This window comes from Oryctolagus cuniculus, unplaced genomic scaffold, assembly GCF_964237555.1.
Source record: "Oryctolagus cuniculus unplaced genomic scaffold, mOryCun1.1 SCAFFOLD_134, whole genome shotgun sequence".
Classification (NCBI taxonomy): domain Eukaryota; kingdom Metazoa; phylum Chordata; class Mammalia; order Lagomorpha; family Leporidae; genus Oryctolagus; species Oryctolagus cuniculus.
In genome coordinates, this window is record NW_027208314.1 from 93,782 (window position 1) to 121,733 (window position 27,952).

Genomic DNA, 27,952 nt, shown 5'->3' on the forward strand with positions numbered 1-27,952 from the left:
GTTTTATGGAAGTGTCTTCTAAACCTTCAAAGAATAAATACTTCCCATGTTATATATACTGGGAAGAACAGAAAAAAAAATTTTTTAAAACCTTACCTAAGGTTTTAGGGAGGCCAGCATAATCAGATTCAAAAACAGGGCAAGTAAAGAACAGAAACTTATATGGAAATATGGGAATAACATCTAGTAACATAGTCCAAACATATTAAAATAAAATAAAGTATCATCTTCAGATATAAAAGTTCGGTAAGGACTGTGACACTACGGTGATTATCCAAAGCATATAAAATAGTTTTTAAAATTACAAAAAAAAGGAGGAGACAGTCCCAATAAACTTTTCTATATTCTCATTAAAATACAGACTGAAACATCATTTAATACTTAAAACTTGCCCCTATCAAAAGTGCTGGGAAACTCAGATAAGGAACATACACCAGAAATTAAGAGAAAACGTATTTAATGGTCAAATATTATAAGCATCCATTGTAATAGAGAGCTTAAAAAAAGACATACACATTCTACCTACTAACCCCCCCCACCCCCCCAGGATACTGACTCAGGTATTAAAAAAGATTTAAAAATTTAGAGATATAAATATTATAAAGTAAAATACAAGCTTATTGTAACTCACAAACAATATGCTTATTCACCTAGTAAATCAGAGGCAATCAACAGAAAAATAATGAGAGATTTTGGCAAGGAGACTACATACAAGGTTAACCCAAAAATCAATAGCTTTCTTACACCTTCAAAACAGCCAATTGAAGAACCTAATAGAAAAAAGCAACATAAACCTTAAAGTGGGTATAAAACTAAAAGAAATGTGCAAGAACTTTATGAAGAAAACTATAAAACTTTACTAAAGGACATAAAAGAAGCTGAATAAATGAGAAGATATACTGTGTTCAGGAATGGTGAGACTCAATATTGTAAAAATGTCACTTTTCAACAAAGTAATCTATAAATGTAACTGCAGTCTGTATCAAAATTTGAACATGATTTTAAGAATTTGACAAACTAATTCTAAAACTTGCATAAAATTATGTGTAAGAAGTTTAAAAAATAACAACGAAAGATGCTGAGCTATACAGTATGAAAATAATATAACCTGATATTAAAATGGTATATTTGTTGAGATAAATCTATTTATTTGAAAGGCAGAATTAGAGACAGAGAGATAGTGAGAGACAGAAAGATCTTCCATCTTCTGGTTCACTCTACAAATGGCTGCGATGGCCAGGGCTGGGCCAGGCCAAAGCCAGGAACTAGAAGCTTTTCCCGGTTTCCCCTGTGGCAGCAAGGGCCCAAGGATCTGGGCCATCTTCCACTGCTTTCCTAGATGCATTACAGGGATCAGAAGTGGAGCTGCCAGGACTTGAACCGGCACCCATATGGGATGCTGGTCTCAAAGGCAGCAGCTTTATCCACTATGCCATAGTGCCAGACCCAATGGTATATTAATATGATAAACACAGAACTGAAGCGAGAATCTACAAACCTTTAACTCTTCATCACCATCACTGCTGTCACCTTCATCACAGGTAAGACTGATTCATCAATCACTACGTGCAGGACCTGGCTCTGAGTTGTACTGATTAGCTCATTTAATACACCAAGTCATTAAAGTAGGAATTTTTGTTATTTCTGCTTTACAACTGAGAAACTTATAACATAGAAGGGTTAGGTAACGTCTAAACTCTCACATCTAGAGCATGGCAAGACCGGGATTTGAACCTGGCACATCTGATCATAGTACCACATACTGTCCTGAAATCATTTCACTCGTTTTAGAGTCTGGAAAGTAAACAAGGCCGAATTTCCAGTGAGGGATGTGCTGGCTATCTCCCGTGTACCGCTCTAGATCCCCTCTCCTCAGCTTGCCCTAGGCTACAGAAGCTGAACTGCTAGGGCTCCATTAGCAGGTCTCCTGGCTTGTGGCTACCAATAAGGTCCAGCCAATGGGGAACGAGGATAATAATTGGGTCAAGGTGTTTATTCTGCCTGTTCACTGCAATCCTCTGCCCCAGAGTCATCTCTGCACACAGGATCAGTTTCTAGGGAGTTACCACAAAGCTCACTAGAGCCTTAGGAAAAGGTCACAGCTCCTACCAGTTGGTCCTCCCCATTGGCCCCTTCAACATCTAGCTTGTATCTGCAAGCAGTCGTCCCTTAAGACTAATGGGAGGAAAGAGCAGTTCTTACTTGCTCGGGATACAACATTATTCCTTTAGGCTTCCCTAAACCACCGCACATTTGTGAAAACACCATATTAAAACCTTCTCAAATTATCTCTGAAAACTACATTGTCTACTCTCCACCAGGACTTTATTACACAAAAAAAGGACCAATTAATTAAATCAGCTACTTAACAAAAATTACTTTTTATTTTTTGAAAGACACAGAGTGAGAGAGAGACAGACAGAGATCAATCTTCTATCTACTGGCCAGGCTGATGCTAGAAGCCATGTTTCTTCCAGTATCCCATGCAGGTGCAGGGTCCCAAGGACTTGAGCCATCGTTCGCTGCCCTCCCAGGCACTTTAGCAAGGAGCTGGATTGGAACTGAAGCAACCAGGGCTTTTTAAAAACACTATTGAAAATCTCCAAACATCTATGTAAAAAGACAAACCACCCAAATGTAACACAAAAGGACAGTCATCAAACGTTTCATAAAGCTACAGTAATAAAATAGTATAAAACACCGATGTGTAAAAATGATAAGGGTTTCACTTCATGGGAAGATGGCAACAACCGGCCAATACTACCTACCAACAACATTAAAAATACTCAGAGAATAATTTCAGAAAAGTTTGTGTAAAATATTTCTGATCAGGAAGAAAAAGAAACTGTCGAGAAAACTGAAGGTTGACTCTCAAGAGGACAGTGAGCTACACAGTCGGGTTTCACCACAGTTCTGAAGGCTGCCTGGGGCTCCCATCTCTACCAGGTGGGGCACTCAAGACATTAATTCATTTGGAACCCCCAAATCCTGAACCAAAGCATAAAGATGAATGAGACACCAATCCCTGTGCAGAACAGCAAAGTAAGGAATCTCCTCTTGATGCAGGCAAGGGGACAAAGAGGATCTGAAGCCCCAGACGCCCCTGCAGCCCCACCTGCTCAACACAAATGCCACCTTTTGGGGCTGAGGAAAAGCACGCTTTCTGTGAAACCGCTACCCGGAATCAGCTCCAGGCAAGAATAAACAATGTGGCTGCCAACTGTGTCCCGTGACCTATACCTAGATTGTATTATTATAATAAAATTACCATGTAAACTAATATATTCCTACTCTGGTGATACACCTGATGGCATGACACTTCTGAGAAGAAAAAAAAGGTCAAGAGAATGGGCAGTACTTAAACTCCATGCCAAAACACTGCCCCCAGGAATATTCAATTAAATTCCACTCCACAGACCACCTCCTATGCCTGCAGATCATATAAAGGGAAAGCCCCAAATCTCGTTGGGCACAGCTCACTCTCACTCATGTCCACACACCCTATGGAATATCTACTTCTGCTTTGCATGCAATTAAGTCTTAGTCCTCCACTAACCTTTATCTGCATCACATCCTCAAACTGCATACTCAAATTCTTTCTTGAGTTAGAGACACGATCCTGGACTCAGCCATCCCACAATAGTTTGATTCACTGGGACGGAAAGGAAATCTCTTCCTTACAATTTATAAGCACTAGGGGTCCTCCCTCTCATCTGCCTCCAGATTCCTGCTGTTTTAACACGGAGATCCAGAACAATCTCAAACAATTTAATGCAGCTTTCAAGTAGCTGTACCCCCATCCAACTGGAAAAACAAATCCAAGTCCATTCTATAAGAAAGCAGCTTCAATATAGTATTCAGATCATTACTGAGGGAAATCAAATAGAAAAACAGCTAACAGACTAGCAGGCAATTCACACTAGATCAAATGCCCACAAACATTCAATGGAGAACACAGAAACACACGCATCATCTCCCTAGTGGAAACCAAAGAAACACAAATGAAAACAATCATGCACTGTCATCTCACCCACTTTATTGGCAAAAAATTATAAATCTCATAATACCAAATGCTAAGAAAAATGTAGAAAAAGTGGATTCCCAAATGTTGCTTAATTATTGTTCAACAAATATTTACTGATCCACTATGTACCTGGTATCATTTTAGTAAAAGCCACTAAGTATATTTGAAGCTACAGTGACAAGACTCAAGCAATAAAGTAATTAGATGATGGGGGATTAGGAGCACTGGAGACACACTGAGAAGGCTATAAACTAAAAGGAATCAGTATAAGCATAGAGAGCAAGCATGTACAAACTTTTTCTGTAAAATGCCGGAGTAAGTTTTTTAGGCTGTGCAGGTCACTTGGGATCAGTCGAGTTTGGCCTAGGCACTGCATAAGCAGCAGCAAAAAACATAAAAACAAAGGAATGAAAGGGAGAAAATACGATTTTTCCTCAATCCTCATGATTTCATGCCTGGGACAAACTCCTGTGAAAAAAGACAGCTTAACAAGAGAGAAACAAGCAGGTTTATTAACTCATGCAGCACAGATCGCAGTGGAAAAAGTAACTTAAAACAGCGGCTTAGCTTTCTGTTTATAAGAGCTACAACAAAGAACAACATATTCTAGAGAGGTGACAGGAAAAAGGAAAGCAGTCAAAGGAAAACGGGGGAAGAAGCAAACTCTGCTCCCAAATTCTCCTGGTGCCACCAACTCTGGAAGCAAAATTTATACTGTGTCCTGAGGTCAGGAGGGCTTGCAGGCAAACAGTGTGAGCACAAAGACCCCTGGCACATTGATTACCTTCAGCTCAACTGGCCTTCATCTTCTGAGTAGAGATAGTTTGGTTTCCTTTATGAGTATTGATGTGTTTCAAAAAAACACTTTAGTTACATGAACATGCACAGAGCCAGGTATGGTCTTTGGACAACAGTTTGACAACCCCTATTAAGGCATAAAGGCCAAATAATTTAAAACTATTATGAGCGCCTGATGCTGCAGTGCAGTGGGTAAAGCCAACACCTGCAGTGCCAGCATCCCATAGGGAGCTGGTTGCCGCTCCATTTCCCACCCAGCTCTCTGCTATGGCCTTGGAAAGCAGTAGAAGATGGCCCAAGTCCTTGGGTCCTTGCACCCACATGGGAGACCTGAAAGAAGCTCCTAGCTCCAGCCATTGTGACCATTTGTGGAATGAACCAGTGGATGGAAGATTTCTCTCTCTGCCTCTGTTTCTCTGTAATTTTCAAGTAAATAAATAAATCCTTAAAAAAATCAACATCATTTTATGATGAAAACCTAAAGCAAATTGGTATAGAATAAACACTCCTCAAAATAATCAAGGCAATTTATGACAAAATCACAGCTAGCATCCTACTGAATGCGGAAAAATTGGAGGCATTCCCATTAAGATCCAGAACCAGACAAGGACGCCCACTCTCACTACTGCTATTTAATACAGTCCTGAAAGTTTTAGCTAGAGCCATTAGAGAAGAAAAAGAAATCAGGGGGATACAAATTGGGAAGGAGGAAGTCAAACTATCCCTATTTGCTGGCGACATGATTCTGTAAGTAGGGAACCCAAAAGACTCCATGAAGAGATTATTAGAACTCATAAAAGAGTTTGGTAAAGTAGGATACAAATCAACAAACAAAAATCAATAGCCTTTGTATACACAGACAATACCATAGCTGAGAAAGAACTTCCAAGATCAATCCCATTCACAGTAGCTACAAAAATTTTAAATACCTTGGAATAAATTTAACCAAGGATGTCAAAACTATCTATGATGAAAATTACAAAACATTAAAGAAAGAAATAGAAGACATTAAAAAGTGGAAAAAATTTTCACATTAATGGATTGGAAGAATCAATATAGTCAAAATGCCCATACTTCCAAAAGCAATTTATAGATTCATTGTTATCCCAATCAAAATACCAACAACATTCTTCTCAGATCTAGAAAAAATGATGCTAAATTCATATTGAAGGCCGGTGCCGCAGCTCAATAGGCTAATCCTCTGCCTGTGGCGCCGGCACACCGGGTTCTAGTCCTGGTTGGGACACCGGATTCTGTCCCAGTTGCCCCTCTTCCAGGCCAGTTCTCTGCTGTGGCCTGGGAGTGCAGTGGAGGATGGCCCAGGTGCTTGGGCCCTGCACCCCATGGGAGACCAGGAGAAGCACCTGGCTCCTGCCTCCAGATCAGCCCGGTGCACTGGCTGCAGCGCACAAGCTGCAGTGTCCATTGGGGGGTGAACCAACGGTAAAGGAAGACCTTTCTCCCTGTCTCTCTCTCTCACTGTCCACTTGGCCTGTCAAAAACAAATTCATATGAAAACACAAGAGACCCCAAAATAGCTAAAGCAATCAAACAACAAAAACAAAGCTGGAGGCATCATTAATACCAGATCTCAAAACATACTTCAGGGCAGTTATAATCAAAACAGTTTGGTACTGTCACAAAAACAGAGTGTAGACCAAAGCAACAAAATAGAAACTCCAGAAATCAATCCGCACATCTACAAACAACTTTTCTTTGACAAAGGAGCAAAAATCGATCCCTGGAGCCAAGACAGTCTCTTCAACAAATAGTGCTGGGAAAAGTGGCTCTCCACATGCAGAAGTTGAACAAGACTCCTATCTTACACTTTACATAAAAATTTTTGATCAAAATGGATCAAAGACCTCAATCTAAGATGTGATACCATCAACTTACTAGAGAACCCTACAAGACATTGACATAGGGAAAGACTGCTTGGAAAAGACCTGAGAAGCACAGTCAATCAAAACCAAAATTAACAAATGGAATTACATGAAAGTGAGAAGTGTCTGCACTGCAAAAGAAACACTTAGCAAAGTGAAGAGGAAAGTGAAAGAAAGGGAGAAAATATTTGCAAACTATGCAACTACAGAGGCAGAAACAAAAAGGAAAAATGTCTTTTTGTCTCGATTCTGCAACAAAGTAGAAAGCATGTATTGTGAATTATAATTATACAATGACCTTAATGAATGACTGAAATTTAACTTTCACTTTGTAATCTAAACACTCCAGAGAAATTAATCTGAAGAAGTACCTCCTTGGAGGCTGCACCAAATATGACAGAGAACACAGCTGTCTCCAGAGAAAGGTTTTCCTTCACACAGCCCTCAGAGAACCAGCACAGTAACAATCTCCACACACGGTAGTACAACAAACAAGGAAGGAGGGCACCAGTGGAAGCCATCAGAAAGCACTAGCAGGATAATCAGACACACATTGAACATGCCTGATCTGTTTTCTGTGTCTGCACATGAAACCAAGGCCTCATACAAAGCCTTTGATGTAGGTACTCGATACAAACAGGCCCTCCACTCCCAGAGTCTGTTTCCCTCTCTTTTAACTTAAAGGGCCTTTGCCCTGCTCTGATGATTTCAACTCAACCTCCTACTAAGATTAACTCAGGAAATTGAGGGAGGGGTCATTAGAGCCAGCTGGCCCCACAGAGTCCCTGATCGCAGTCACGTGCGGTCATTTATCTCTACTACAAACAGCTTGATGTTAACCCTTGGCTTGAGGCTTCTTTTCAGGAAGGCACAGTATCAAGCAAAAGTAACAGCTACCTTTACTAAGGCAGCCCAGACTGATCAGGCCCCCTCCATGATCCAGATTCCCAAAAAGACACAATGGTTGCCATATTGCTGACCAGTTGACGATAGGTCCTGAGCACAGTGGACCACCTAGAAGTCTGGATGTGCGCTGACCATGCCTCTCCCAGCTCCCACTTCATTATGTCAGATTCTTTACCCTTCGTCCCAGAGGAGTCTGGGAATCCAGCAATAGCTTCCTAAACGTCTTGCTCTGCGGCCTGCAAAATAAATACCTACTTTCTTCCTTCACGCAGTGTCAGTGATTGGGTTACTGAGTGACAGGCAAGTGAACCTAGGTTTTGGGGTTCTAAAAAAACAAAACACTGTATATGTAGCTTTTTGGAAAAAGAACAACCAGATGCAATTCACTATGTTTTTAAAAATAGCAGGCAATTGAAGTCACAAGAGACAATGAAAATATGACCCAGCATATTTTTAAAAACACATCTTCAGGGCCGGCGCCGTGGCTCAATAGGCTAATCCTCCACCTTGCGGCGCCGGCACACCAGGTTCTAGTCCCGGTCAGGGCGCCGGATTCTGTCCCGGTTGCCCCTCTTCCAGGCCAGCTCTCTGCTATGGCCAGGGAGTGCAGTGGAGGATGGCCCAGGTGCTTGGGCCCTGCACCCCATGGGAGACCAGGAAAAGCACCTGGATCCTGGCTCCTGCCATCGGATCAGCGCGGTGCGCCGGCTGCAGCGGCGGCCATTGGAGGGTGAACCAACGGCAAAAGGAAGACCTTTCTCTCTCTGTCTCTCTATCTCACTGTCCACTCTGCCTGTCAAAAATTAAAAAAAAAAAACAAAAAAAAAAACAAAAAAAAACACATCTTCAATAAATTAAAAAGTAGAATCATATAAACAAATTAGATACAACTGAGAAGAGAATCTGTGAAGCTGGTGATAAAAGTAAACAGTATAATGAAAACAGTCAAACTGTTTTCTAGAAGTAAAATGGGTTGTTTGACAAAGTGGTTAAGATGCAGCTTGGGATGCCTGCATCTTATACGGGAGAACCTGAGTTTGAGTCTAGGCCCACTTCCTCTTCCACCTTCCTGCTAACGCACACCCTAGAAGGCAGCAGGTGATGACTCAAGTACTCTGGTCCCTGACACCCATGAAGAGACTCAGAGATTGATTTCTTGGATTCTGCCTGGACCACTCCTGGCTGCGGTGGACATCTGGTAAGTGAACAAATGGATGGCAGATCTCTGTCCATCTCTGTCCTTCTCTCTGCCTTTCAAATAAACAAATAAAAATTCCTGATGGAAAGAAGTAAAACAAAGAGTATAGTAAGAAGTACTAACATACATATAATAGGAATTCACAGAGAGAGAGAAGTGATGACTACAAAGTCTTCCAGAATCAGTGACAGACAGTACAATGAATTCCAATTACGAGAATTACAAAGAATCCTCACCTAGGCATATTATTAAGAAACTCCCATAGCCAAGACAGACAATATGAGAAACAGCAATTCAGCTACAGAGAAGTTCTCAGCAGCAACACTGGAAACTGGAAGACAATGGAATACCTTATGATGTAGAAAGAAAATAACTGTCTAAAATAACATCTTTATAATAATGAGAGAAAATAATTGTTAGCCTAGAATTCTACAGCAAATAAAACTATCTTTCAAATGCAATAGCAAAATAAATACATTTTTCAGGTAAATAAAAGCTAAAAGTGTGAAAAGAAACTTCAGAACAAAAACAAATCCAGGAGATTGGTTTGAAATCCAAGAAGGAAAGCTGAGCCAAGAAAATGGCAAAAATATGCTGGCGCCGCGGCTCACTAGGCTAATGCTCCACCTTGCAGCGCCGGCACACCAGATTCTAGTCCCGGTCGGGGCGCCGGATTCTGTCCTGGTTGCCCCTCTTCCAGGCCAGCCCTCTGCTGTGGCCTGGGAGTGCAGTGGAGGATGGCCCAAGTGCTTGGGCCCTGCACCCCATGGGAGACCAGGAGAAGCACCTGGCTCCTGCCATCGGATCAGCGCGGTGCGCCGGCAGCGGCGGCCATTGGAGGGTGAACCAACGGCAAAGGAAGACCTGTCTCTCTTTCTCTCTCTCACTGTCCACTCTGCCTGAGAGAAGGAAGGAAGGAAGGAAGGAAGGAAGGAAGGAAGGAAGGAAGGAAGGAAGGAAGGAAGGAAGGAAGGAAATGGCAAAAATAGTATGTGGTTAATTCCAGGTAAACATTGACTATATAGAAGAATACTGATACGGAATTTGGGAATTAGACCAAAAAAAAAAAAAAAAAAAAAGAAAGAAAAGAAAAGAAATACCAACTACAGGGGCGGCCAGTTGGCCTAATGGCTAAGATGCCAGTATCTTATCACGGAGCCTGTGTTCCACTCCCAGCTCTCGTTCCAGACGCCAGCTGCCTGCTAATGTAGATTCTTAGCGACAGTAGTTGATGGCTAGATTGAGTTCCCCGCTCCAGCCCACTCAAGCAGGCCTGCTGTGCCACTGCCAGTATGTAAGGAGTAAATCATAGGATAGGAATGCAATCTTTTTTCTTTCTCTCTGCCTCTCAAATTATTTAAATAAATAATATCTACATAAACTAAAAATACTGGAAAGTAAGGAAGTGGAAGAAAAATTGCTACAGTTGAAATAACTGGATTTAGAATAAGGAGAAGTCTTTGGGCTTTAAATGTGTCATCAAACTTTTAAGAGTAACTACAAAAAAGATAGAAATAATTCATTACATCCAAAGTGGCAAAGGAAAATATGAAAAGGATAAAAATTTTTTTAAACTCAAAGTAGGACAAAAGAAAATGATAGAACTACAATGGAAAAATCCTCCAAATTTATCAGTAATCATAGTAAGTGTAACTGGAGTTTTTTCTTTTTTTCTTTTTTTTTTTTTTGACAGGCAGAGTGGACAGTGAGAGAGAGACAGAGAGAAAGGTCTTCCTTTGCCGTTGGTTCACCCTCCAATGGCTGCCGCGGCTGGCGCGCTGCGGCTGGCGCACCACGCTGATCTGATGGCAGGAGCCAGGTGCTTCTCCTGGTCTCCCATGGGGTGCAGGGCCCAAGCACTTGGGCCATCCTCCACTGCACTCCCAGGCCACAGCAGAGAGCTGGCATGGAAGAGGGGCAACCGGGACAGTATCCCGCACCCCAACCGGGACTAGAACCCGGTGTGCCGGCGCCGCAAGGCGGAGGATTAGCCTAGTGAGCCGCAGCACCGGCCGTAACTGGAGTTTTCTAAATAAAACAAGTATGTCAGAAAAGGTAAAAATATCTAAAACCTGCAAACATAATATGCACATTCAAACACATGCTGAGTACTTAGGAGAGTGATAACCTCAAAACACAAGGCTGCTGAACAACAGAAAGTTAAAGATGGGAAAAGATGTAAGAGGAAGCAGGGATCAGTGTGACCCTGCACTCCTGGAGGACCCGGAGGACCTGTCCCACGCTGTCCTCCAGGCCACCCACTCGGACTCCTGGCCCCTTCCATCAGTACAGCTGGTGAAGGAGTCTCCCACAGCCACATCCTTCTGTCCTCTTCTTGTGCCTCATCTTTCCATATTTAAGGTTCCCTGAGATTACCAGCCCCAGTCAGTAATCCAGGACCTGCAACCTTAACTCCCGCTGCTGCTTCAATTTCCCTTTGCCATGCAAATCAATAGATTCACAGATCCTAGGATTACAATGTGGACATCTGTATTTGAGCAGGATATGGGTGGGCAGGTGATGGCAGATGTGTCATCACAGTACTGAATATCAGCTTCAAAATCTAGTAAAATTTTTTTAAAGATTTATTTACTTGAAAGTCAGAGTTACAGAGAGAGAAGGAGAGGCAGAGAGAGAGAGGTCTTCCATCACTGGTTCACTCCCAGTTGGCCGCATTGGCTGGAGCTGCGCCAATCTGAAGCCAGGAGCCAGGAGCCAGGAGCATCCTCCAGGTCTCCCATGATGGTACAGGGGCCCAAGGACTTGGGCCATCTTCGACTGCTTTCCCAGGCTATAGCAGAGAGCTGGACTGGAAGTGATGCAGCCAGGTCTCAAACCAGAGCCCATATGGGATATTGGCACTGCAGGCAGCGGCTTCGCCCGCTACTCCACAGTGCCGGCCCCTAGTAAATATTTTAACATGTCAGTAATCAATAGATAACCAGACAAAAAACAATCATTAAAAAATATTAAAGATTTGGATGATATAATTAAAAAGCTGATTTATAGATATTTTTAGGACCCGCATTCAACTATTGCAGAGTAGGTATTTTGTGCAAATATGAAGCATTTATACTAAACAACCACACCCTGGGCCATAAAGTCTTACATTCCAAACAATCTAAACACCTCGGGTCCTTTGACTACCATGCAATTAGTTAAAAATCACGTTTTTTTCAAAATCATTAATTTTTTCTCTTCCAGGCCAGCTCTCTGCTGTGGCCAGGGAGTGCAGTGGAGGATGGCCCAAGTGCTTGGGCCCTGCACCCCATGGGAGACCAGGAAAAGCACCTGGCTCCTGGCTCCTGCCATCGGATCAGCGCGGTACGCCCGCCGCAGCGCACCAGCCGCGGTGGCCATTGGAGGGTGAACCAACGGCAAAAGGAAGACCTTTCTCTCTGTCTCTCTCTCTCTCACTATCCACTCTGCCTGTCAAAAAATAAAAAAATAAAAAAAATTTAAAAAAAATCATTAATTTTTTTTACTTAAAAACACTTTCTAAGTAATTCATTGATTACAGAAGAAATCATAAAGCTATAATACATACACATAATAAAAACATAATATCAAAACTACCAAAAAACAAGCGACTACAAAAAAGTTATAAATCTGAATGCTTAAACTGTACAGGCTGACAATGAAAATGTATCAAAATTCAGAATTATGGAAGGAGAATAGTATAAACCTAAGCCAGGAAAATTCAAGTAAACAATAAAAGGGCAGAAATAAAAGAATTAACAAAGATTAAACTGAAATTCAAGACGACCTTTATTTGACAAGCCTAATAACACTGATAATGAAGAAAGAAAAAGGTCTACACTACTAAAAACACACTGGAGGATATACACACAATTCATGACAATCAAATATCTAGTTTATCCGCATTTTATTTAAGAGAAGATGTAAAGATAACATTCTTTCTCTAACAATTACCACATTCGTGTTTTTAAAAATTTTCCCAATTTAAATAAAAATGAAAATCTTATTCACAAAAGAAATAATAATATTAAATGCTCATATACATTAACAATACCTGTGGAAAATGCATTTCAAAAAATTAGGAATATATATATATATACACACACACACACACACACAAATATACTTCACATATAAGGAGATTTACCATGTTCCTGAAGAAGGTTATTAGGGAATCCTAATTATATAAAGACGTCAATATTCTTACATTAATTTATAAATTCAATTTATAAAGTAAATGGAATTCTAATAAAAACTCCAAGAAGTCACTTCGCAAAACCTAACAAACTAAGTCTGAAGTTAATCCTTTAGAATAAATGGGAGGTAATGGGGCAGAGACTTTGTAAAAATAGCTAGAAGAAAACCCAGAAACAGCTGTCCCTTCCTAGGGAGTATGTTTAAAATCAACAGGAAAGGACACAGCAGCGCTTCCTGGCTCAGCACACGCTCTGCCACGGGCAGCCTCCGGCAGATGCCAGACCCAACGGCCCACTTCACTCCCAGTGTGCACTTCCAAACCACAAGCCAAAGTAACCTCTCCTTAACAGACTCTTCTCAACTACTATAGTTAAGTGCACAACAGGCTGACTAACACGGACAGCTGGTACCAAGGAGTGGGGTTGTCAATATAAATATACCCAAAGATGGGGAAAGTTTGTTAAGAGTTTGGAGGAGAAGGCTAGAGAAAAGCCTAGAATGCTATAATCTGAGTTTTAAGGACAATTCTTGCCAGGGCTTAGAAGCCTATGATGTTGGTTAGAATGTGCACAGTAAAGGCCATGCTGGTGAGTTTTCAGATGGAAATGAGAATTCCCTTGGGAACTGGACTAAAGGTCGCCCATTTAACATGGTGGCGAAGAATGTGGCTTATCTGTATGTCCCTGCTGTGAAACTTCACTGAATTTAAGAATGGTGGACTGGTTTGCTTGGTGGAGATGTGAAGGCAGCAAAGCATTCAGGCTGCAACATGGCTGTTTTTCACTGCTGTTAGTAAGTTTCATAAGGAGAAACAGCAGTAAAAGGGAACAGAGAAAAAATATTTGGAAAATTTGCAGGCTAGGCAGGGAAGAGAACAAAGAAAAAGCTTGTTCAGGACAGGCAAGTGGAGAAAGCGCTTACTACAGAGTTCAGGTCTAGTAAACTGGAGCCCTGTATTAACAGGCAGGACAATGGGAGAGAGACCCACGCACCCCCCGAACAAATGAGAGATCTTCATGGCATACCCGCCCATCACTGTCCCTTCAGAGGCCCAGAGGAGAAATTTGCTTCAACGATGTTCCAGGGAAGAATCCTTTCAGGAAGGAGCCCCAGGGCACCCTGCATGCACAGGGCCAGCTCCCGAGTCTGGCTTGCTGGGTTGGGTGCAACTCCTCCAGTGGTAGCCCCTGGCCTTGTCTAGATAACTCTGGTTTTAAAGAGGTCCAAAACACAAGAGTTACAGGGTCTTGGCAACGTCCACTGAGATCTCAAAGGAAAGTCTGGGAGACCAGACAGAACTGTGCTACGGAGTTGAAGGCTCTTAATAAGCACTGCATTATGGAGTCGCAGAGCAAATCCCATAAAAGTAGAGGTGCCAGCAATGTGAGACATCCACCATGGAAACCCACAAGCAGTATACCAGGTCAGCCTGGAGAAGTCATCGTCGTTAGCATCAACCTTACAAAGCAGCCACATGACCAAGGACCAACAGAGCCTTAGAGTACTCCATCAGATTTCAAAGAATATCCAACACAAAACGGGAGACCCAGAGACTGGTCACTGGGACAGAGTCACCGTGAGGAACCTCACCGGGTAATCAGCAGCAGGATATGGAGTTGGAAATGACTCGGCAAGGCCCCATGGGAGTTGCAAAGAGGAGAGGTGCCCAGCTCCCACAGAGTACACAGGACTTGGACAGGGAACTTTAATTTTTGCTTTGCTAGCTTTCCCTCTAACTTTGGCCAGTTAATCCTTTCCATTTCCTCACAGCCCCTCTTTGGAAGGGGAATATGCACCCTGCCTCTGCCCCGCCACTGTACCTTGGGAGTAAACAACTTGCTTCCGATTGTACAGAAGGCTTCACAGCTAACAGTTTGCCTAGAGTCTCAGACGAAATTTCAGACAATGGACTTCGGAATTAATACTGAGCTGGGTTAAGACATTGGGAGTTTGGGCCAGCGCCGTGGCTCACTAGGCTAATCCTCCACCTGCGGCGCCGGCACACCAGGTTCTAGTCCTGGTCAGGGCGCTGGATTCTGTCCCGGTTGCCCCTCTTCCAGGCCAGCTCTCCGCTGTGGCCCCGGGTGTGCAGTGGAGGATGGCCCAAGTGCTTGGGCCCTGCACCCCATGGGAGACCAGGAGAAGCACCTGGCTCCTGCCTTCGGATCAGTGCAGTGCGCCGGCCACAGTGCGCTGGCCGCGGCGGCCATTGGAGGGTGAACCAATGGCAAAAGGAAGACCTTTCTCTCTGTCTCTCTCTCTCTCACTGTCCACTCTGCCTGTCAAAAAAATACAAAAAAAAAAAAAAAAAAAAAAAAGACATTGGGAGTTTGGAAGATGGAATGACTGTATGTTGTATGAGAGAAAAACAGGAGTTTTAGGAAGCCATGAAAAAATGTTATGGAATGAACAGAATTGGGCTCCCCAAATTCACTGAGATGCTTAAACTCTGAAGTCTTTTAAAGATTTATTTTATTTATTTGAAAAGCAGAGTTACAGAGAGAGGCAGAGAGAGGGGTCCTCCATCCACTGGTTCACTCCCCAGCCAAATGGCCGGAAGCCAGGAGCCAGGAGCTTCCTCCAGGTCTCCCACGTGGGTGCAGGGGCCCAAGGACCCGGGCCATCCTCCACTGACATCCCAGACCACAGCAGAGAGCTGGACTGGAAAAGGAGCAGCTGGGAACAGAACTGGAGACCATATCGTATGTCGGAGCCAGGGCTTTAACCTGCTGTGCCACCGGATTGGCCCCTGAAGTTTTTTTTTTTTTTTTTTTAAGATTTATGTATTTATTTGAAAGGTAGACTTACAGAAAGAGAGAAAGAGAGAGAGAGAGAGAGAGAGAGAGAGAGAGAGAGAGAGAGATATCTTCCATCTGCTGATTCACTCCCTAAATGGCCACAGCAGCCAGGACTGGGGCAGGCTGAAGCTAGGAGCCAGCACTTTCATCCAGATCACCCACATGGATGCAGGGGCCACCCTCCACCGCTTTCCCATATGCATTAGCAGGGAGCTGGATCAGAAGTGCAGCAGCTGGGACTGGAACCAGCATCCATATGGAATGCTGGTGCTGCTAGACACAGCTGTAACATGCTGAGCCACAAAGCTGGCCCCAACCCTGAAGTCTTAAATTAAGAGTTGATGGATTCAGGGTGGAGACTGGTCTCATCATGGCATGTGATAGGTGGGTCTGGTGAGAAGTCTTTAGATACTGAAGACTAGCCCTTGGAAGGCAGCAGGGATGTTTTTATTTATTTGAAAGGCAGAGTTACAGTGAGAGAAGGACACGGACACACACACACACACCACACACAGATTATCTATCTGCTGGTTCATTCCCCAAATGGCCACAATGGCTGAGGCTGCATCAGGCTGAAGCCAGGAGTCCAGAGTTTTTCTGGGTCTTCTCATGGGTGCACAGGCCCAAGCACTTGGGCCACCTTCCATTGCTTTACCAGGCACATTGGCAGGGAGCTGGATCAGAAGTGGAACAGCTGGGTTTCAAAACAGTGGTTAAATGAGATGCAAAGGCAGTGCCTTAACCCATTATGCCACAGCTCTCGCCCTAAGGTAGAAGTTCCTACAAAAGAGTAGGTTATTTAAGCTTAGTTCTGCCTACCTGCTCTCTCTGCTTCCGGGCTCACCACATGATCCTTCCTCTGTATGCTCTGCCATTGCAAGCCCCACCAAACACCAGAAAACTGGGGCTGCACTACCCTCAACTTGGACCTCCAACCTGAAAGCCAAAATAAGCCTATTCCTTCCCAAGACACTCTTCTTCTTATATTTTAGATGAAGTAACAAAAAACTTGCTAGTACATCTGATTAATTTCCAAAATACACAAGAGACTTGTATCTGACCTCTTATGGAATATTTTCCATTTCATTAAAATTTTCCACTTAATTACTACAGAATATTGAACAAATAAGTATTTAATAAATAAATGACCTTGTGTTTGCTATTCAAAACATATTTACGATAGTCTTATATATGCATGCACTCTGCAGAATTTGTGAAGCTCATATTGAAAACTGAAACTTTGTGGGGAAACAAAAGGTACAACTGAATAAATAATGGGAAACAAAGTTACTCCACTAATTCTTACTATATAACCAAACACAGTATCCACGGATTAAACATCTCTTGACACAGCAGCATCATTTAGGGGCTGGCGCTGTGGTACAGCAGGGAAAGCTGCCACCTGCAGTGCCGCCATCCCATATGGGCGCTGGTTCGAGTCCCAACCGCTCCACTTCCAATCCAGCTCTCTGCTATGGCCTGGGAAAGCAGTAGAAGATGTCAGTGACGTGAACACAACACAAGATTCCATAATCAAAACAGTTCACCGTTTATCTGTAGATGATAATTTTCTGTTTCCATTACCTCTCTTGGTAGCGTCCAACACTACCAGGACTATGTCTTTAAAAAATGGTGAGTGGTGATTCCAGTATTTCATCTCTTTCAAGCAGATATTATTTTTTCCTAGATTATTATAACATTAAATTATTGAAAATGTATTCCACATTCCACAGGCCCCTGCACTTGCGTGGGAGACCCAGAAGAAGCTCCTGGCTTCTGGCTTTGGATCAGCGCAGCTCCAGCCATTGTGGCCACCTGGGGAGTGAACCTCTGCCTCTGCCTCTCTGTAACTCTGCCTTTCAAATAAATAAATCTTTTTAAAAAGATTACATGTAAAACTTTCATCCAATTTCTCAATGTATACATTACATAAAAGTCATGAGGCAAAAATTTAACAGCTCCTATAATTCCAAAGTACAGAGGCAGGTCATGCTTCAGACTCATTTTGATCCAAGTTCTGGTTTCATTTTTCTGCTGTTGTTTCAAATCTGCCCTCATCTTGCAAGTACAGCTGCAACTGCACTTGTCTTAGAGAATTTTACTAAGTTGTATCATTTGGCAGAAATGTGGAATACATTTTCAATAATTTAATGTTATAATAATCTAGGAAAAAATGATACCTGCTTGAAAGAGATGAAGTACTGGAATCACCACTCACCATTTTTAAAGACATAGTCCTGGTAGTGTTGGACGCTACCAAGAGAGGTAATGGAAACAGAAAATTATCATCTACAGATAAACGGTGAACTGTTTTGATTATGGAATCTTGTGTTGTGTTCATTTATTTATTTATTTTACAGGCAGAGTGGACAGTGAGAGAGAGAGAGAGACAGAGAGAAAGGTCTTCCTTTGCCGTTGGTTCACCCTCCAATGACCGCTGCGGCCGGCGCACCGCGCTGATCCTATGGCAGGAGCCAGGTGCTTCTCCTGGTCTCCCATGGGGTGCAGGGCCCAAGCACTTGGGCCATCCTCCACTGCACTCCCTGGCCACAACCCGGCGCCCCGACCGGGACTAGAACCCGGTGTGCCGGCGCCGCAGGCAGAGGATTAGCCTATTGAGCCACGGGGCCAGCCCGTGTTATGTTTCTGTCACTGACATTAAAGAAAGCCACAAAAGGTAGAAACAGATCAGAGAAACAAGATCTCAGGAACAGCTTCCATATGACTATTGTCCATTTCAGGAGACATTCCAATGCCTTCCTTCAATGAATGAAATTAGTTGCCTAATACAAAAGTGAGAGACACTGTTTCAAGAAAGGGTTTAAGTTGATTTTAAAAAAATATAAAGCATCTTTTTCTGGTAAGTAGAAAAAGTTTCAATTACCAAAAGATAAAAGGAAGAAACACAATAGCACTTAAAGTTACAATGATAGAATTTTAAAGGCAAAGGCACACTGCTTCAGTTTATAAAACCTTTTGTGAAGAAGGCCTATGAGCAAATGCATCAGAAATGCCATAGAGAGCCACCGAAGAGCTAAGCAACTTTTAAAAATGCAGATCCACTAGCAAAGCACAGATCTGGCCTCGTGACAGTCGTGAACTCTACAGTAAATAATTTGAAAATCAAACAGTTAAAGAGAAATGATTTCAAATAAAGCATTCATGATCAAAACAAATTTAACAACAGGAACATAAGTTAGAGGATCATAAAACTAGCCTGAGGGTATTTCAAATTCATAACAAACTGGAATTAAAAGATTTGGGTACAAAAAATCTTGAAATTCTTGCAAGTTTTTTCTTAATATGCATCTTTGATGAACTTTTTAAACACCCTGGAAAAGCATGGGTTTCAAAATGATTGGCACCAAAATAATCTTTAAACTCAAATTTCCACAAGCTTTCTGTCCCTGCACACAGTAAGCATCCACTATGTCCCACTCTAAAGGAAAGCACCACCATGGAGGGAGAGTGTGCACTCCGAGATCCACATGGACAAAGACAGGAGTTGAGACAAATTTCCCCCACGGGACTAAAGAATGAGCAGCAATTAACCAGGGAAAGCAGGTGGGGTGGCGATGTGGACAGGGTTCTGGGAGGTGCCAGGGAGCATGGAACAGGAATTCCAGTCCGTGGAAAGACCAAGTAAGTACCTCAGGAAATCATGTCCTGAAGACAATCAAAAGCAGCTGAAAACTAAAGAACAAGAGGAGAGTTCTGATTCCAGTCCATGCTGATTCTTTTTAAGTACTTATTTAAAGTCAGAGGTAGAGAGACAGATCTTCCAGCTGCTGATTCACTCTTCAATTGGCCACCACGGGCAGGGCTGAGCCAGGTCGTAGTCAGGAGCTTCATCCAGGCTGCCCACGTGGGTGGCAGGAACCCTATCACTCGGACCATCTTCCACCGGTTTGTCCCAGGCCATTCTGATCCATGGAGCTGGATCAGAAGTGGAGCCGCGGGAACAGGAAACGGTGCCCACGTGGGATGCCAGCATCACAGATGGCTTTATTACCTACTATGCCACAATGCCGGACACAATGTTGATCCTAATTTTAAGCCATGTTTTACAGAAGAGATAACAGACAGGACTAAACAGTTTTATGCCAAGGAACAACATGATAAAGTGTGCTTTAAATTATCATCCATCATCAACATGTGGAGAACAGAGTGGAAGTGAATGCAGTCAATTAAGATGTTTCTACAATGACCCAGGTGAGCGATTCCAGTGGTTACTAAGATGTAGTAATTATTAACAAATAAAAATAATGGATTGGGTGCATCTGAAGGAGAGATAAACATGCAACCTGGTGGAGATGGTACAATTCGCCAAGTTAAAAATTGGAAGAGCATCAGTCAAGGGTAGGAGGAAGTAGGATAGGAGAAAGAGATCAAGGGTCAGAATCATGTTGTCAGAGCTGGAAAAGACAACATGAGTTGTCTCAAACATGTAGTAGAGATGTCAAATAGACAATATGTCAAATAGACAATCCTTCCATGGCAGACTATGCTCATTTTCAGGTGAGAAGGGAGACTCAAGGCTGTCAAGGCATTTGCTTAAGACCACACACAGCTAGCATATGGTGGACACCATCTTCCCACACCTGCTACGCTGGCTCTGAAGCCCATACACCTTCTATTGTTACTCACTGCTGCGGTACCTAGAAATCTATACAAATTTGGGAGGAAAAAAAATAAGAAAAATAAGTAGACAATACAGTGCTCTTAAAGATCACATAGTTTTATCAGACTCCCCAAACACTTTTATAGAGTAACAACTCGTGGGAGCTAGTTTAGGAAGAAGCAGCCAGAAACAGAATAAAGATAACTAGAAAGATAAAATTTTAAAAAGCAATAATTAAAAATAAACGAGCAGCTGGACTTCGGAAATTAAACGTAAAATTGAGACAGCACAGGAAGCATGCAGTGGAAGTCAACAAGCTTTCAGACAGAGGCCGGTGCTGTGGCTCAGTGGGTTACGTCACCACTGGCATCCCTTATCACAGTGCTGGTTTGAGTTCCCAGTTGCTCCACTCTGATGCAGCTGCATGTTGATGTACCCAGGTAAAGCAGCCGAAGATGGGCCAAGGATTTGGGCCCACCACCCACTGTGGAGGCTGAGATGGAGTTTCTAGCTGCTGACTTCAGCCTGTCTCACCCCTGGCTGTTGTGGCCAATTGGGGAGTGAACTAGTGAATGTGCTGTCTGCCTCTCCCTCCTTCTCTGCCTTTTAAATAAATTAATTTAAATAAATAAAATAAATTCATCCTTTTCAAAAGGCCTTCACAATGTTCACTTAGGATAGTCATCATCCCACTGAATTCAAGAGTCCCACCCAGTGGTGGGGGGTGAGGAGAGCTCTCAGGTTTTGACACTTCACAAATTGACTCTTCAAATTAGCACAGGATTTTGTTGATTCCATATAATTACAACAAGGCCTTCAATACAAACCTGCAAGGATTATTGAAGAAGTGTAAAAATGTACAGGAGCCGGCATCTGGTCTAGCAGTTAAGGCGTCCGTTTCCCATAGTGAGTGCCTCAGTTTTTGGAAGTCTGTCTCCCAATCCCGGCCTCCTGCGCGAGTGGACTCTGAGAGGCAGCACATGCCCGCTGAGCAGTTGGGTTCCTGACACCAGGGAAGCAGTGTGAACTGAGTTCCCAGCTCCCAGCTCTGGCACCAGCCACAGCTCCCACTGTATCTCAGGAGAGAACCAGCAGATGGGTGCACATGTGCTTGCTCTCTGCCTCACACATTAAATAATGCTTGCCATTGAACAAAGCACTTCTAAAACAGCAAATAAAGTAATAAAAGGTACAGGCCAAGTAACTACTGCACGCATTTAAATACAATTTCACTCTTCATTTTCCGCATGTTCTTCAAATTCATTCCCTGGTCTGGAGAAGGATTTCGGGCGGAACCAGTTTTCTCAGAGGCAGCATGAACAGTGAAAGGTGTCTGGTAGGATAGTTGAGTCTGCGGTCATTTCTCATTATTTGAGCAAATTATTTCATCTCTTCCACGTGCGTTTTCTCATACTTAGTCCAGACTCTCCTCAAAAGGTTGTGTGATGCTCAAGTACATTGGCACCTTTTCAAATATTCCTGAAAACACAGAGAGCCACACCAATACAAGCAACAATGATGCTGAGATTGTTTATAAAGATGGAACAGGAGGGAGAGGGAAGGGAGAGAAGCGGCCAAGTACCAAGAGCACTGGTCAGGGTCCACGCCTCGCATTGCCTTACATCAGCAAGGCTTGCACCTCTACCACTGAAGTGTCCTCAGAACCCTGACCGGGCCTGGCTGTTACCTCTGTGTTCTGATTAGCAACCTGACAAGTCTTCTTTCTTGTTAACTGTAAATTGAGGAATTTAGTCGAACATTCTAAATGCTCAAAGTCTGATGGTGTTCCATAACTTCAGTTATTTTGCCTTTAAAATTCAAGACAGAGTACCCTGTTTATTTCAATTGGGGAAGTAACCATCTTTAAATAAAAGTAGAACCCCAGGGCTGGCACTATGGCATAGCAAGTAAAGCCGCAGCCTACAGTACCAGCATTCCATATTGGTGCTGATTCGAGTCCCAGCTGCTCCACTTCTGATCCAGGTCTCTGCTATGGCCTGAGAGAGCAGTAGAAAATGGCCAAGTCCTTGGGTCACTGCACCTGCTTTGGAGAGCAGGAAGAAGCTCCTGGCTCATGGCTTCAGATCAACCCAGCTCTGGTCCTTGGGGTCCTTTGAGGAGTACTAGCAGATGGAAGACGCCTCTCTCTGTTTGTCTCTCTCTGCCTCTGCCACTCTGTAACTCTTTCAAATAAATAAATAATAAATATTTTTTAAAAACCCAAAATTTCTGCTCACAATTATTCTGCTAAGACATACCAGCAATAATCTTATTTTTTTATGCACTTTTTTTTAAAAAACTTTTATTTAATAAATATAAATTGCAAAAGTACAAGTTTTGGATTATGGAGATCCCCCCCAACACCCTCCTACCTGCAAACTATCCTATCTCCTACCCCCTCTCCCATTCCATTCTTCATTAGGATTCATTTTTAATTATCTTTATATACAGAAGGTCAACTTAGTATATACTAAGATTTCAACAGATTGCATTCACACAAAGCATAAAAGTACTGTTTGAATACTAGTTTTACCATTAATTCGCACAGTACAACATATTAAGGACAGATTCTACATGGGGAGTAAATGTACAGTGACTCCCATTGTTGATTTAACAATTGACACTCTTATTTATGACATCAGTAATCACCCGAGGCTCTTGTCATGAGCTGCCAAGGCTATGGAAGCCTCTTGAGTTCACCAACTCCAACCTCATTTAGACAGGGCCAGAATCAAAGTGGAAGTTCTCTCCTCCCTTCAGAGAAAGCTAGCTCCTTCTTTGATGGCCCATTCTTTCTGCTGGGATCTCACTCACAGAGATCTTTCATTTAGGTCTTTTTTTTTTTTCCCCCCCGCCACAGTGTCTTGGCTTTCCATGCCTGAGAAACTCTCATGGGCTTTTTAGCCAGATCTGAATGCCTTAAGGGCTGATTCTGAGGCCAGAGTGCTGTTTAGGGCATTTGCCATTCTATGTGTCTGCTGTGTATCCTGCTTCCCATGTTGGATCATTCTCTCATTTTTAATTCTATCGATTATTATTAGCAAACACTAGTCTTATTTATGTGATCCCTTTAACAAATAATGCTATCTTTATGGTCAATTATGAACTTAAATTGATCACTTTAACTAGTAAAATGGCATTGATACATGCCAACTTATTGGGATTTGGAGTCCCATGGCACGTTTCTAGCTCTACCATAATGGGTAAGTCTGAATGAGCATGTGCCAAACTGTACATATCCTCCTTCTTATTTCCATTCTTATTTATAACAGTGATTAATTTTCAGTTAAATTTAAACACCTAAGAATAATTGTGTATTAATTAAAGAGTTCAACCAATGGCATCAAGCAGAAAAACAAAATACTAAAAAGAATAAAATAGTAAGCTGTTCCTCGACACTCAGGACAAGGGCTGATCAAGTCACTGTTTCTCATAGTGTCAGTTTCATTTCTACAGGGTTCCTTTTAAGTGCTCAGTTAGTTGTCACAGACCAGGGAGAACATAGGATATTTGTCCCTTTGGGACTGGCTTATTTCACTCAGCATGATGTTTTCCAGATTCCTCCATTTTGCTGCAAATGACCGGATTTCATTTTTTTAACCGCTGTATAGTATTCTATAGAGTACATATACCATAATTTCTTTATCCAGTCTTCTGTTGATGGACATTTAGGTTGATTCCATGCCTTAGCTATTGTGAATTGAGCTGCAAGAAACATTGAGGTGCAGATAGCTCTTTTATTTGCCATTTTAATTTCCTTTGGGTAAATTCCAAGGAGTGGGATGGCTGGGTCATGTGGTAGGGCTATATTCAGGTTTCTGAGGAATCTCCAAACTGTCTTCCATAGTGGCTTTACCAGCTTGCATTCCCACCAACAGTACATTAGTGTGCCTTTTTCCCCACATCCACGCCAGCATCTGTTGTTAGTTAATTTCTGTATGTAAGCCATTCTCACCGGGGTGAGGTGAAACCTCATTGCGGTTTTGATTTGCATTTCCCTGATGGCTAGTGATCCTGGACAATTTTTCATGTGCCTGTTAGCCATTTGGATTTCCTCTTTTGAAAAATGTCTATTTAGGTCCTTGGCCCATCTCTTAAGTGGGTTGTTAAGTGGAGTTTCTTGATCTCTTTGTAGATTCTGGTTATTAAACCTTCATTGGATGCGCAGTTTGCAAATATTTTTTCCTATTCTGTCAGTTGCCTCTTCACTTTCCTGATTGTATCTTTTGCAGTACAGAAACTTCTCAATTTGATGTAATCCCAATTGTTAATTCTGGCTTTGACTGCCTGTGTCTCTGGGGTCTTTTCCAAGAAGTCTTTGCCTGTGCCTATATCTTACAGGGTTTCTCCAATGTTCTCTAATAATTTGATGGTGTCGGGTCATAGATTTAGATCTTCAATCCTTGTTGAGTGGGTTTTTGTGTAAGGTGTAAGGTAGGGGTCTTGTTTCATGCTTCTGCATGTGGAAATCCAGTTTTCCCAGCACCATTTGTGAATAGACTGTCCTTGCTCCAGGAATTGGTTTTAGTTCTTTGATCAAATATAAGTTATTGTAGATGTTTGATCTCTGGTGTTTCTATTCTGTTCCATCCAACAATACTCTTATAAATTTGTTCTTTAAAAACATACTTACATATTATCTTTATTGTGTAGTGTTTTCTAACTATATGGTTAACCTTGTCCTCCCAATTAGATTATAAATCTGTTCAAGTAGAAAAAGGTACTACTTTATTTTCATTTTCCTCACAGGACCTAACAACATACATGGTACACTCCAGATGCTCAAAAAACGTACATAAATTATTTAGTATGTACAATTTGTAACCAATTCTCCATCTCAAAAAGGTATTCCAAAATTATAAAAGCATGAAGGATAAAAATAGAATTCTGTGGACATTTATGAAATAAAAGACACAAAATAATACTGACAATCCCTTTGGCCAACAAGGGAACTACGCATTTACCAATTCACACCAGAGTGGGGAAGGAAACCGACACAAGCTAAGAAAGCATTCATTTCTAACAACACTACTTCTACCTCACTAAAAATACAGAGGGGTTAAACACTGCTAAAGTGAAAAACTGAAAAACCAGCTAAGACTACAATGCCTGCTTCAAGTAAAAGTGACAGTAATTATGAATAATCAAACGACATTAAAGAGGAAAAACCTTTTCTAAAAATCAAATGCAAAACACCTCAATATTTGTTTCAGAGAAACTTCGCATTACAACTGAAGCTCAATGAGTAATGACTGTTTTGAACTACTAAAACCAGGTAACTTTTACATTAAAAAAAAGCAAATGAATTATAAAAAGTAAAATTATACAAACTGTACTTTGTTCATGGTTACTAATAGCAGTACTTTGTTTCTTTACAACATTAGAGTTCCTTTCATTGAAAACAAACTCAGCTGTTCTTGATCCTCACTCATTCCAAGCATCCTAGCCAAACTGAACACATAGGTAAAGATGAAAATTGAATTTCATCTCAATTATTTGGAGAATCTAAACTGACTGCTCATACTGCTAACTCTATTAATGACTCCTTAATTAGCAAGGTTTTAAGTATTGTAGTTTGAGGATTAACACATATTAAAAATAATGATGTGAAATAACCTAATTTACAATATTGGGAGTTGATAATGATTTTTTGGAAAGAAACAAGGTGTAATAAAAATAATCTAGATTCCTAATACCACTTACTGACAATCACAGCTTTATATCATGCTAAAATTACACACTTATCTCCTCATTAGCAACTAATCTCACTTATTCCTCCTGCCAAACCAATTATAAGAAAATTTCCAGACTCAAAGGAATTAATAGGACACTTGGACCTCACTCAGTCCTCTCATGACTCAAGTAATTAACAAGCACTTATACTGAAATCCAAATAGTTTTCCTAAACTAATTAATGGAGGACATCAAAATGTTATCAACTAACAGCAACTCAAGTGCCATACACTAATAGTCCTCAAACAGAGTAACTGCCAGCCGCTGACAGGGTCCTTTTGGTCAACTCAAACTAATTTGGTGTGTAAATACGGAGGAAGGAAATCTGGTTACTTATCAAATACAGCAAACTATTCATATGATAAAGGAATATGTTACAGGCAATGCCTTGCATAATGAATAGCTTTTGGATTCTTCAACTTTTTAAGCACATAATACAAGGAGAATAAATAACAGTAGAAATTTACATTTATATGATATTTTCTTCCAAGTAATTCAAAAATGGAAGAACTTGAGGCTAAGCCATTTTTGCAAAATTTCATAAAAGGCCTGGAATTTCTGAAGAGGAATTTGGAAAGCTCTATTCTTCTGTGAGTTCCTTATTTTCTGTGTTCTTTCAACCAAACATTCATTTCAGCCATCAGTCTATAACCCTTCATCAGACTATCATATTGTTTCCTCTACTTCCATAAAATATTTCCAAAAACATTTTCAACGTACCCAGTTAAATCTTTCTCCACAAAGTTGTCCAACAGAATAAATGTAAACCTTTAAAATGGACTTTAAAAACATTTAATTTTATAAATGAAGAGCTCACTAGGTGTCCCGAACCCTAACTTTTTAAAAGGTAAAAATCATTAATAGTGTATCAGAAATTAAATTCAGTTTTGTTACAGATTTTACTTTACTTTCTGACAAGAGAAGCCCTTCATAAGATCTTTGAATAGCAGCACACAGTGTTTTGAAAACAGAACCTTCACACACTTTGAAGCTCATAGCACCAGCTCCTGTAACTGTTAGGTTTGCTCTTGGTAAACAGTACAAGCACGTCTTCTAAAGGCTCATGGGAAATGCATATTATGCACAGACCTCAGTTTTTTGGCACCCAAATAAATTTAAAGTCAGGTGTGATATCTAAGGAGGATCTAGTTTGAAAAATTAAGAAGGATATCAATTTGAGAAGAGCCCCTAACACAGCAACATGAAGTCTCCTAAAATTCAAGAGAAACATCAACTATATGGTGAAGCTTGAGTGTGAGAATGGTGAGCTCGTGTATGCTTTACAAAAAGTTGACGTGGAAAAGGCCCCTAAATGTGAATTAATGATATGACTAGTGCTCAAACAGTATTTTGCACTTAGTGTTCTGTGTGGGGGCAAACTGATGAAATCTTTACTTAATATATACTAAATCAATCTTCTATATATAAAGATAATTGAAAATGAATCTTGATGTGAATGGAACGGGAGAGGGAGCGGGAGACAGGAGGGAGGGTTGCGGGTGGGAGGGAAGTTATGGGGGGGAAAAGACATTGTAATCCATAAACTGTACTTTGGAAATTTATATCTACTAAATAAAAGTTAAAAAAAAAAGATATCAGCAGTTTACTAACAGATAACTCATCTTAGGAAGGGATGAACTAATGCTAAAGATGAGCCCACGGAGGCAGACTATCCACATCAATTTGCAAAAGGAACATGTAATCACAGCCATGCCCTAAATGAAGAGCACCCACAATCAACAGAAGAAACAATATTCAACATCACAGATATCTCAATTGGGCTGTCTACACAATTATGACCAAAAAATTAGAAGT

At 41.6% G+C, this 27,952-nt stretch overlaps 1 protein-coding gene across 2 annotated transcripts in view; it reads right to left on the reverse strand.

Annotated features, from left to right (window-relative positions):
- LOC127488699 (uncharacterized) overlaps window positions 1-27,660 on the reverse strand; it is a 121,423-nt gene extending 93,763 nt beyond the window's left edge. For both annotated transcript variants that reach the window (XR_011386033.1, XM_070067807.1), the window contains exon 1: window positions 21,232-27,660. Coding sequence is in view for 1 of the 2 variants with exons in the window: in XM_070067807.1 (XP_069923908.1) it covers window positions 21,232-21,386 (155 nt within the window). In the remaining variant the exon portion in view is untranslated. The remainder of the gene's footprint in view (window positions 1-21,231) is intronic.
- Window positions 27,661-27,952: the final 292 nt, after the last annotated feature.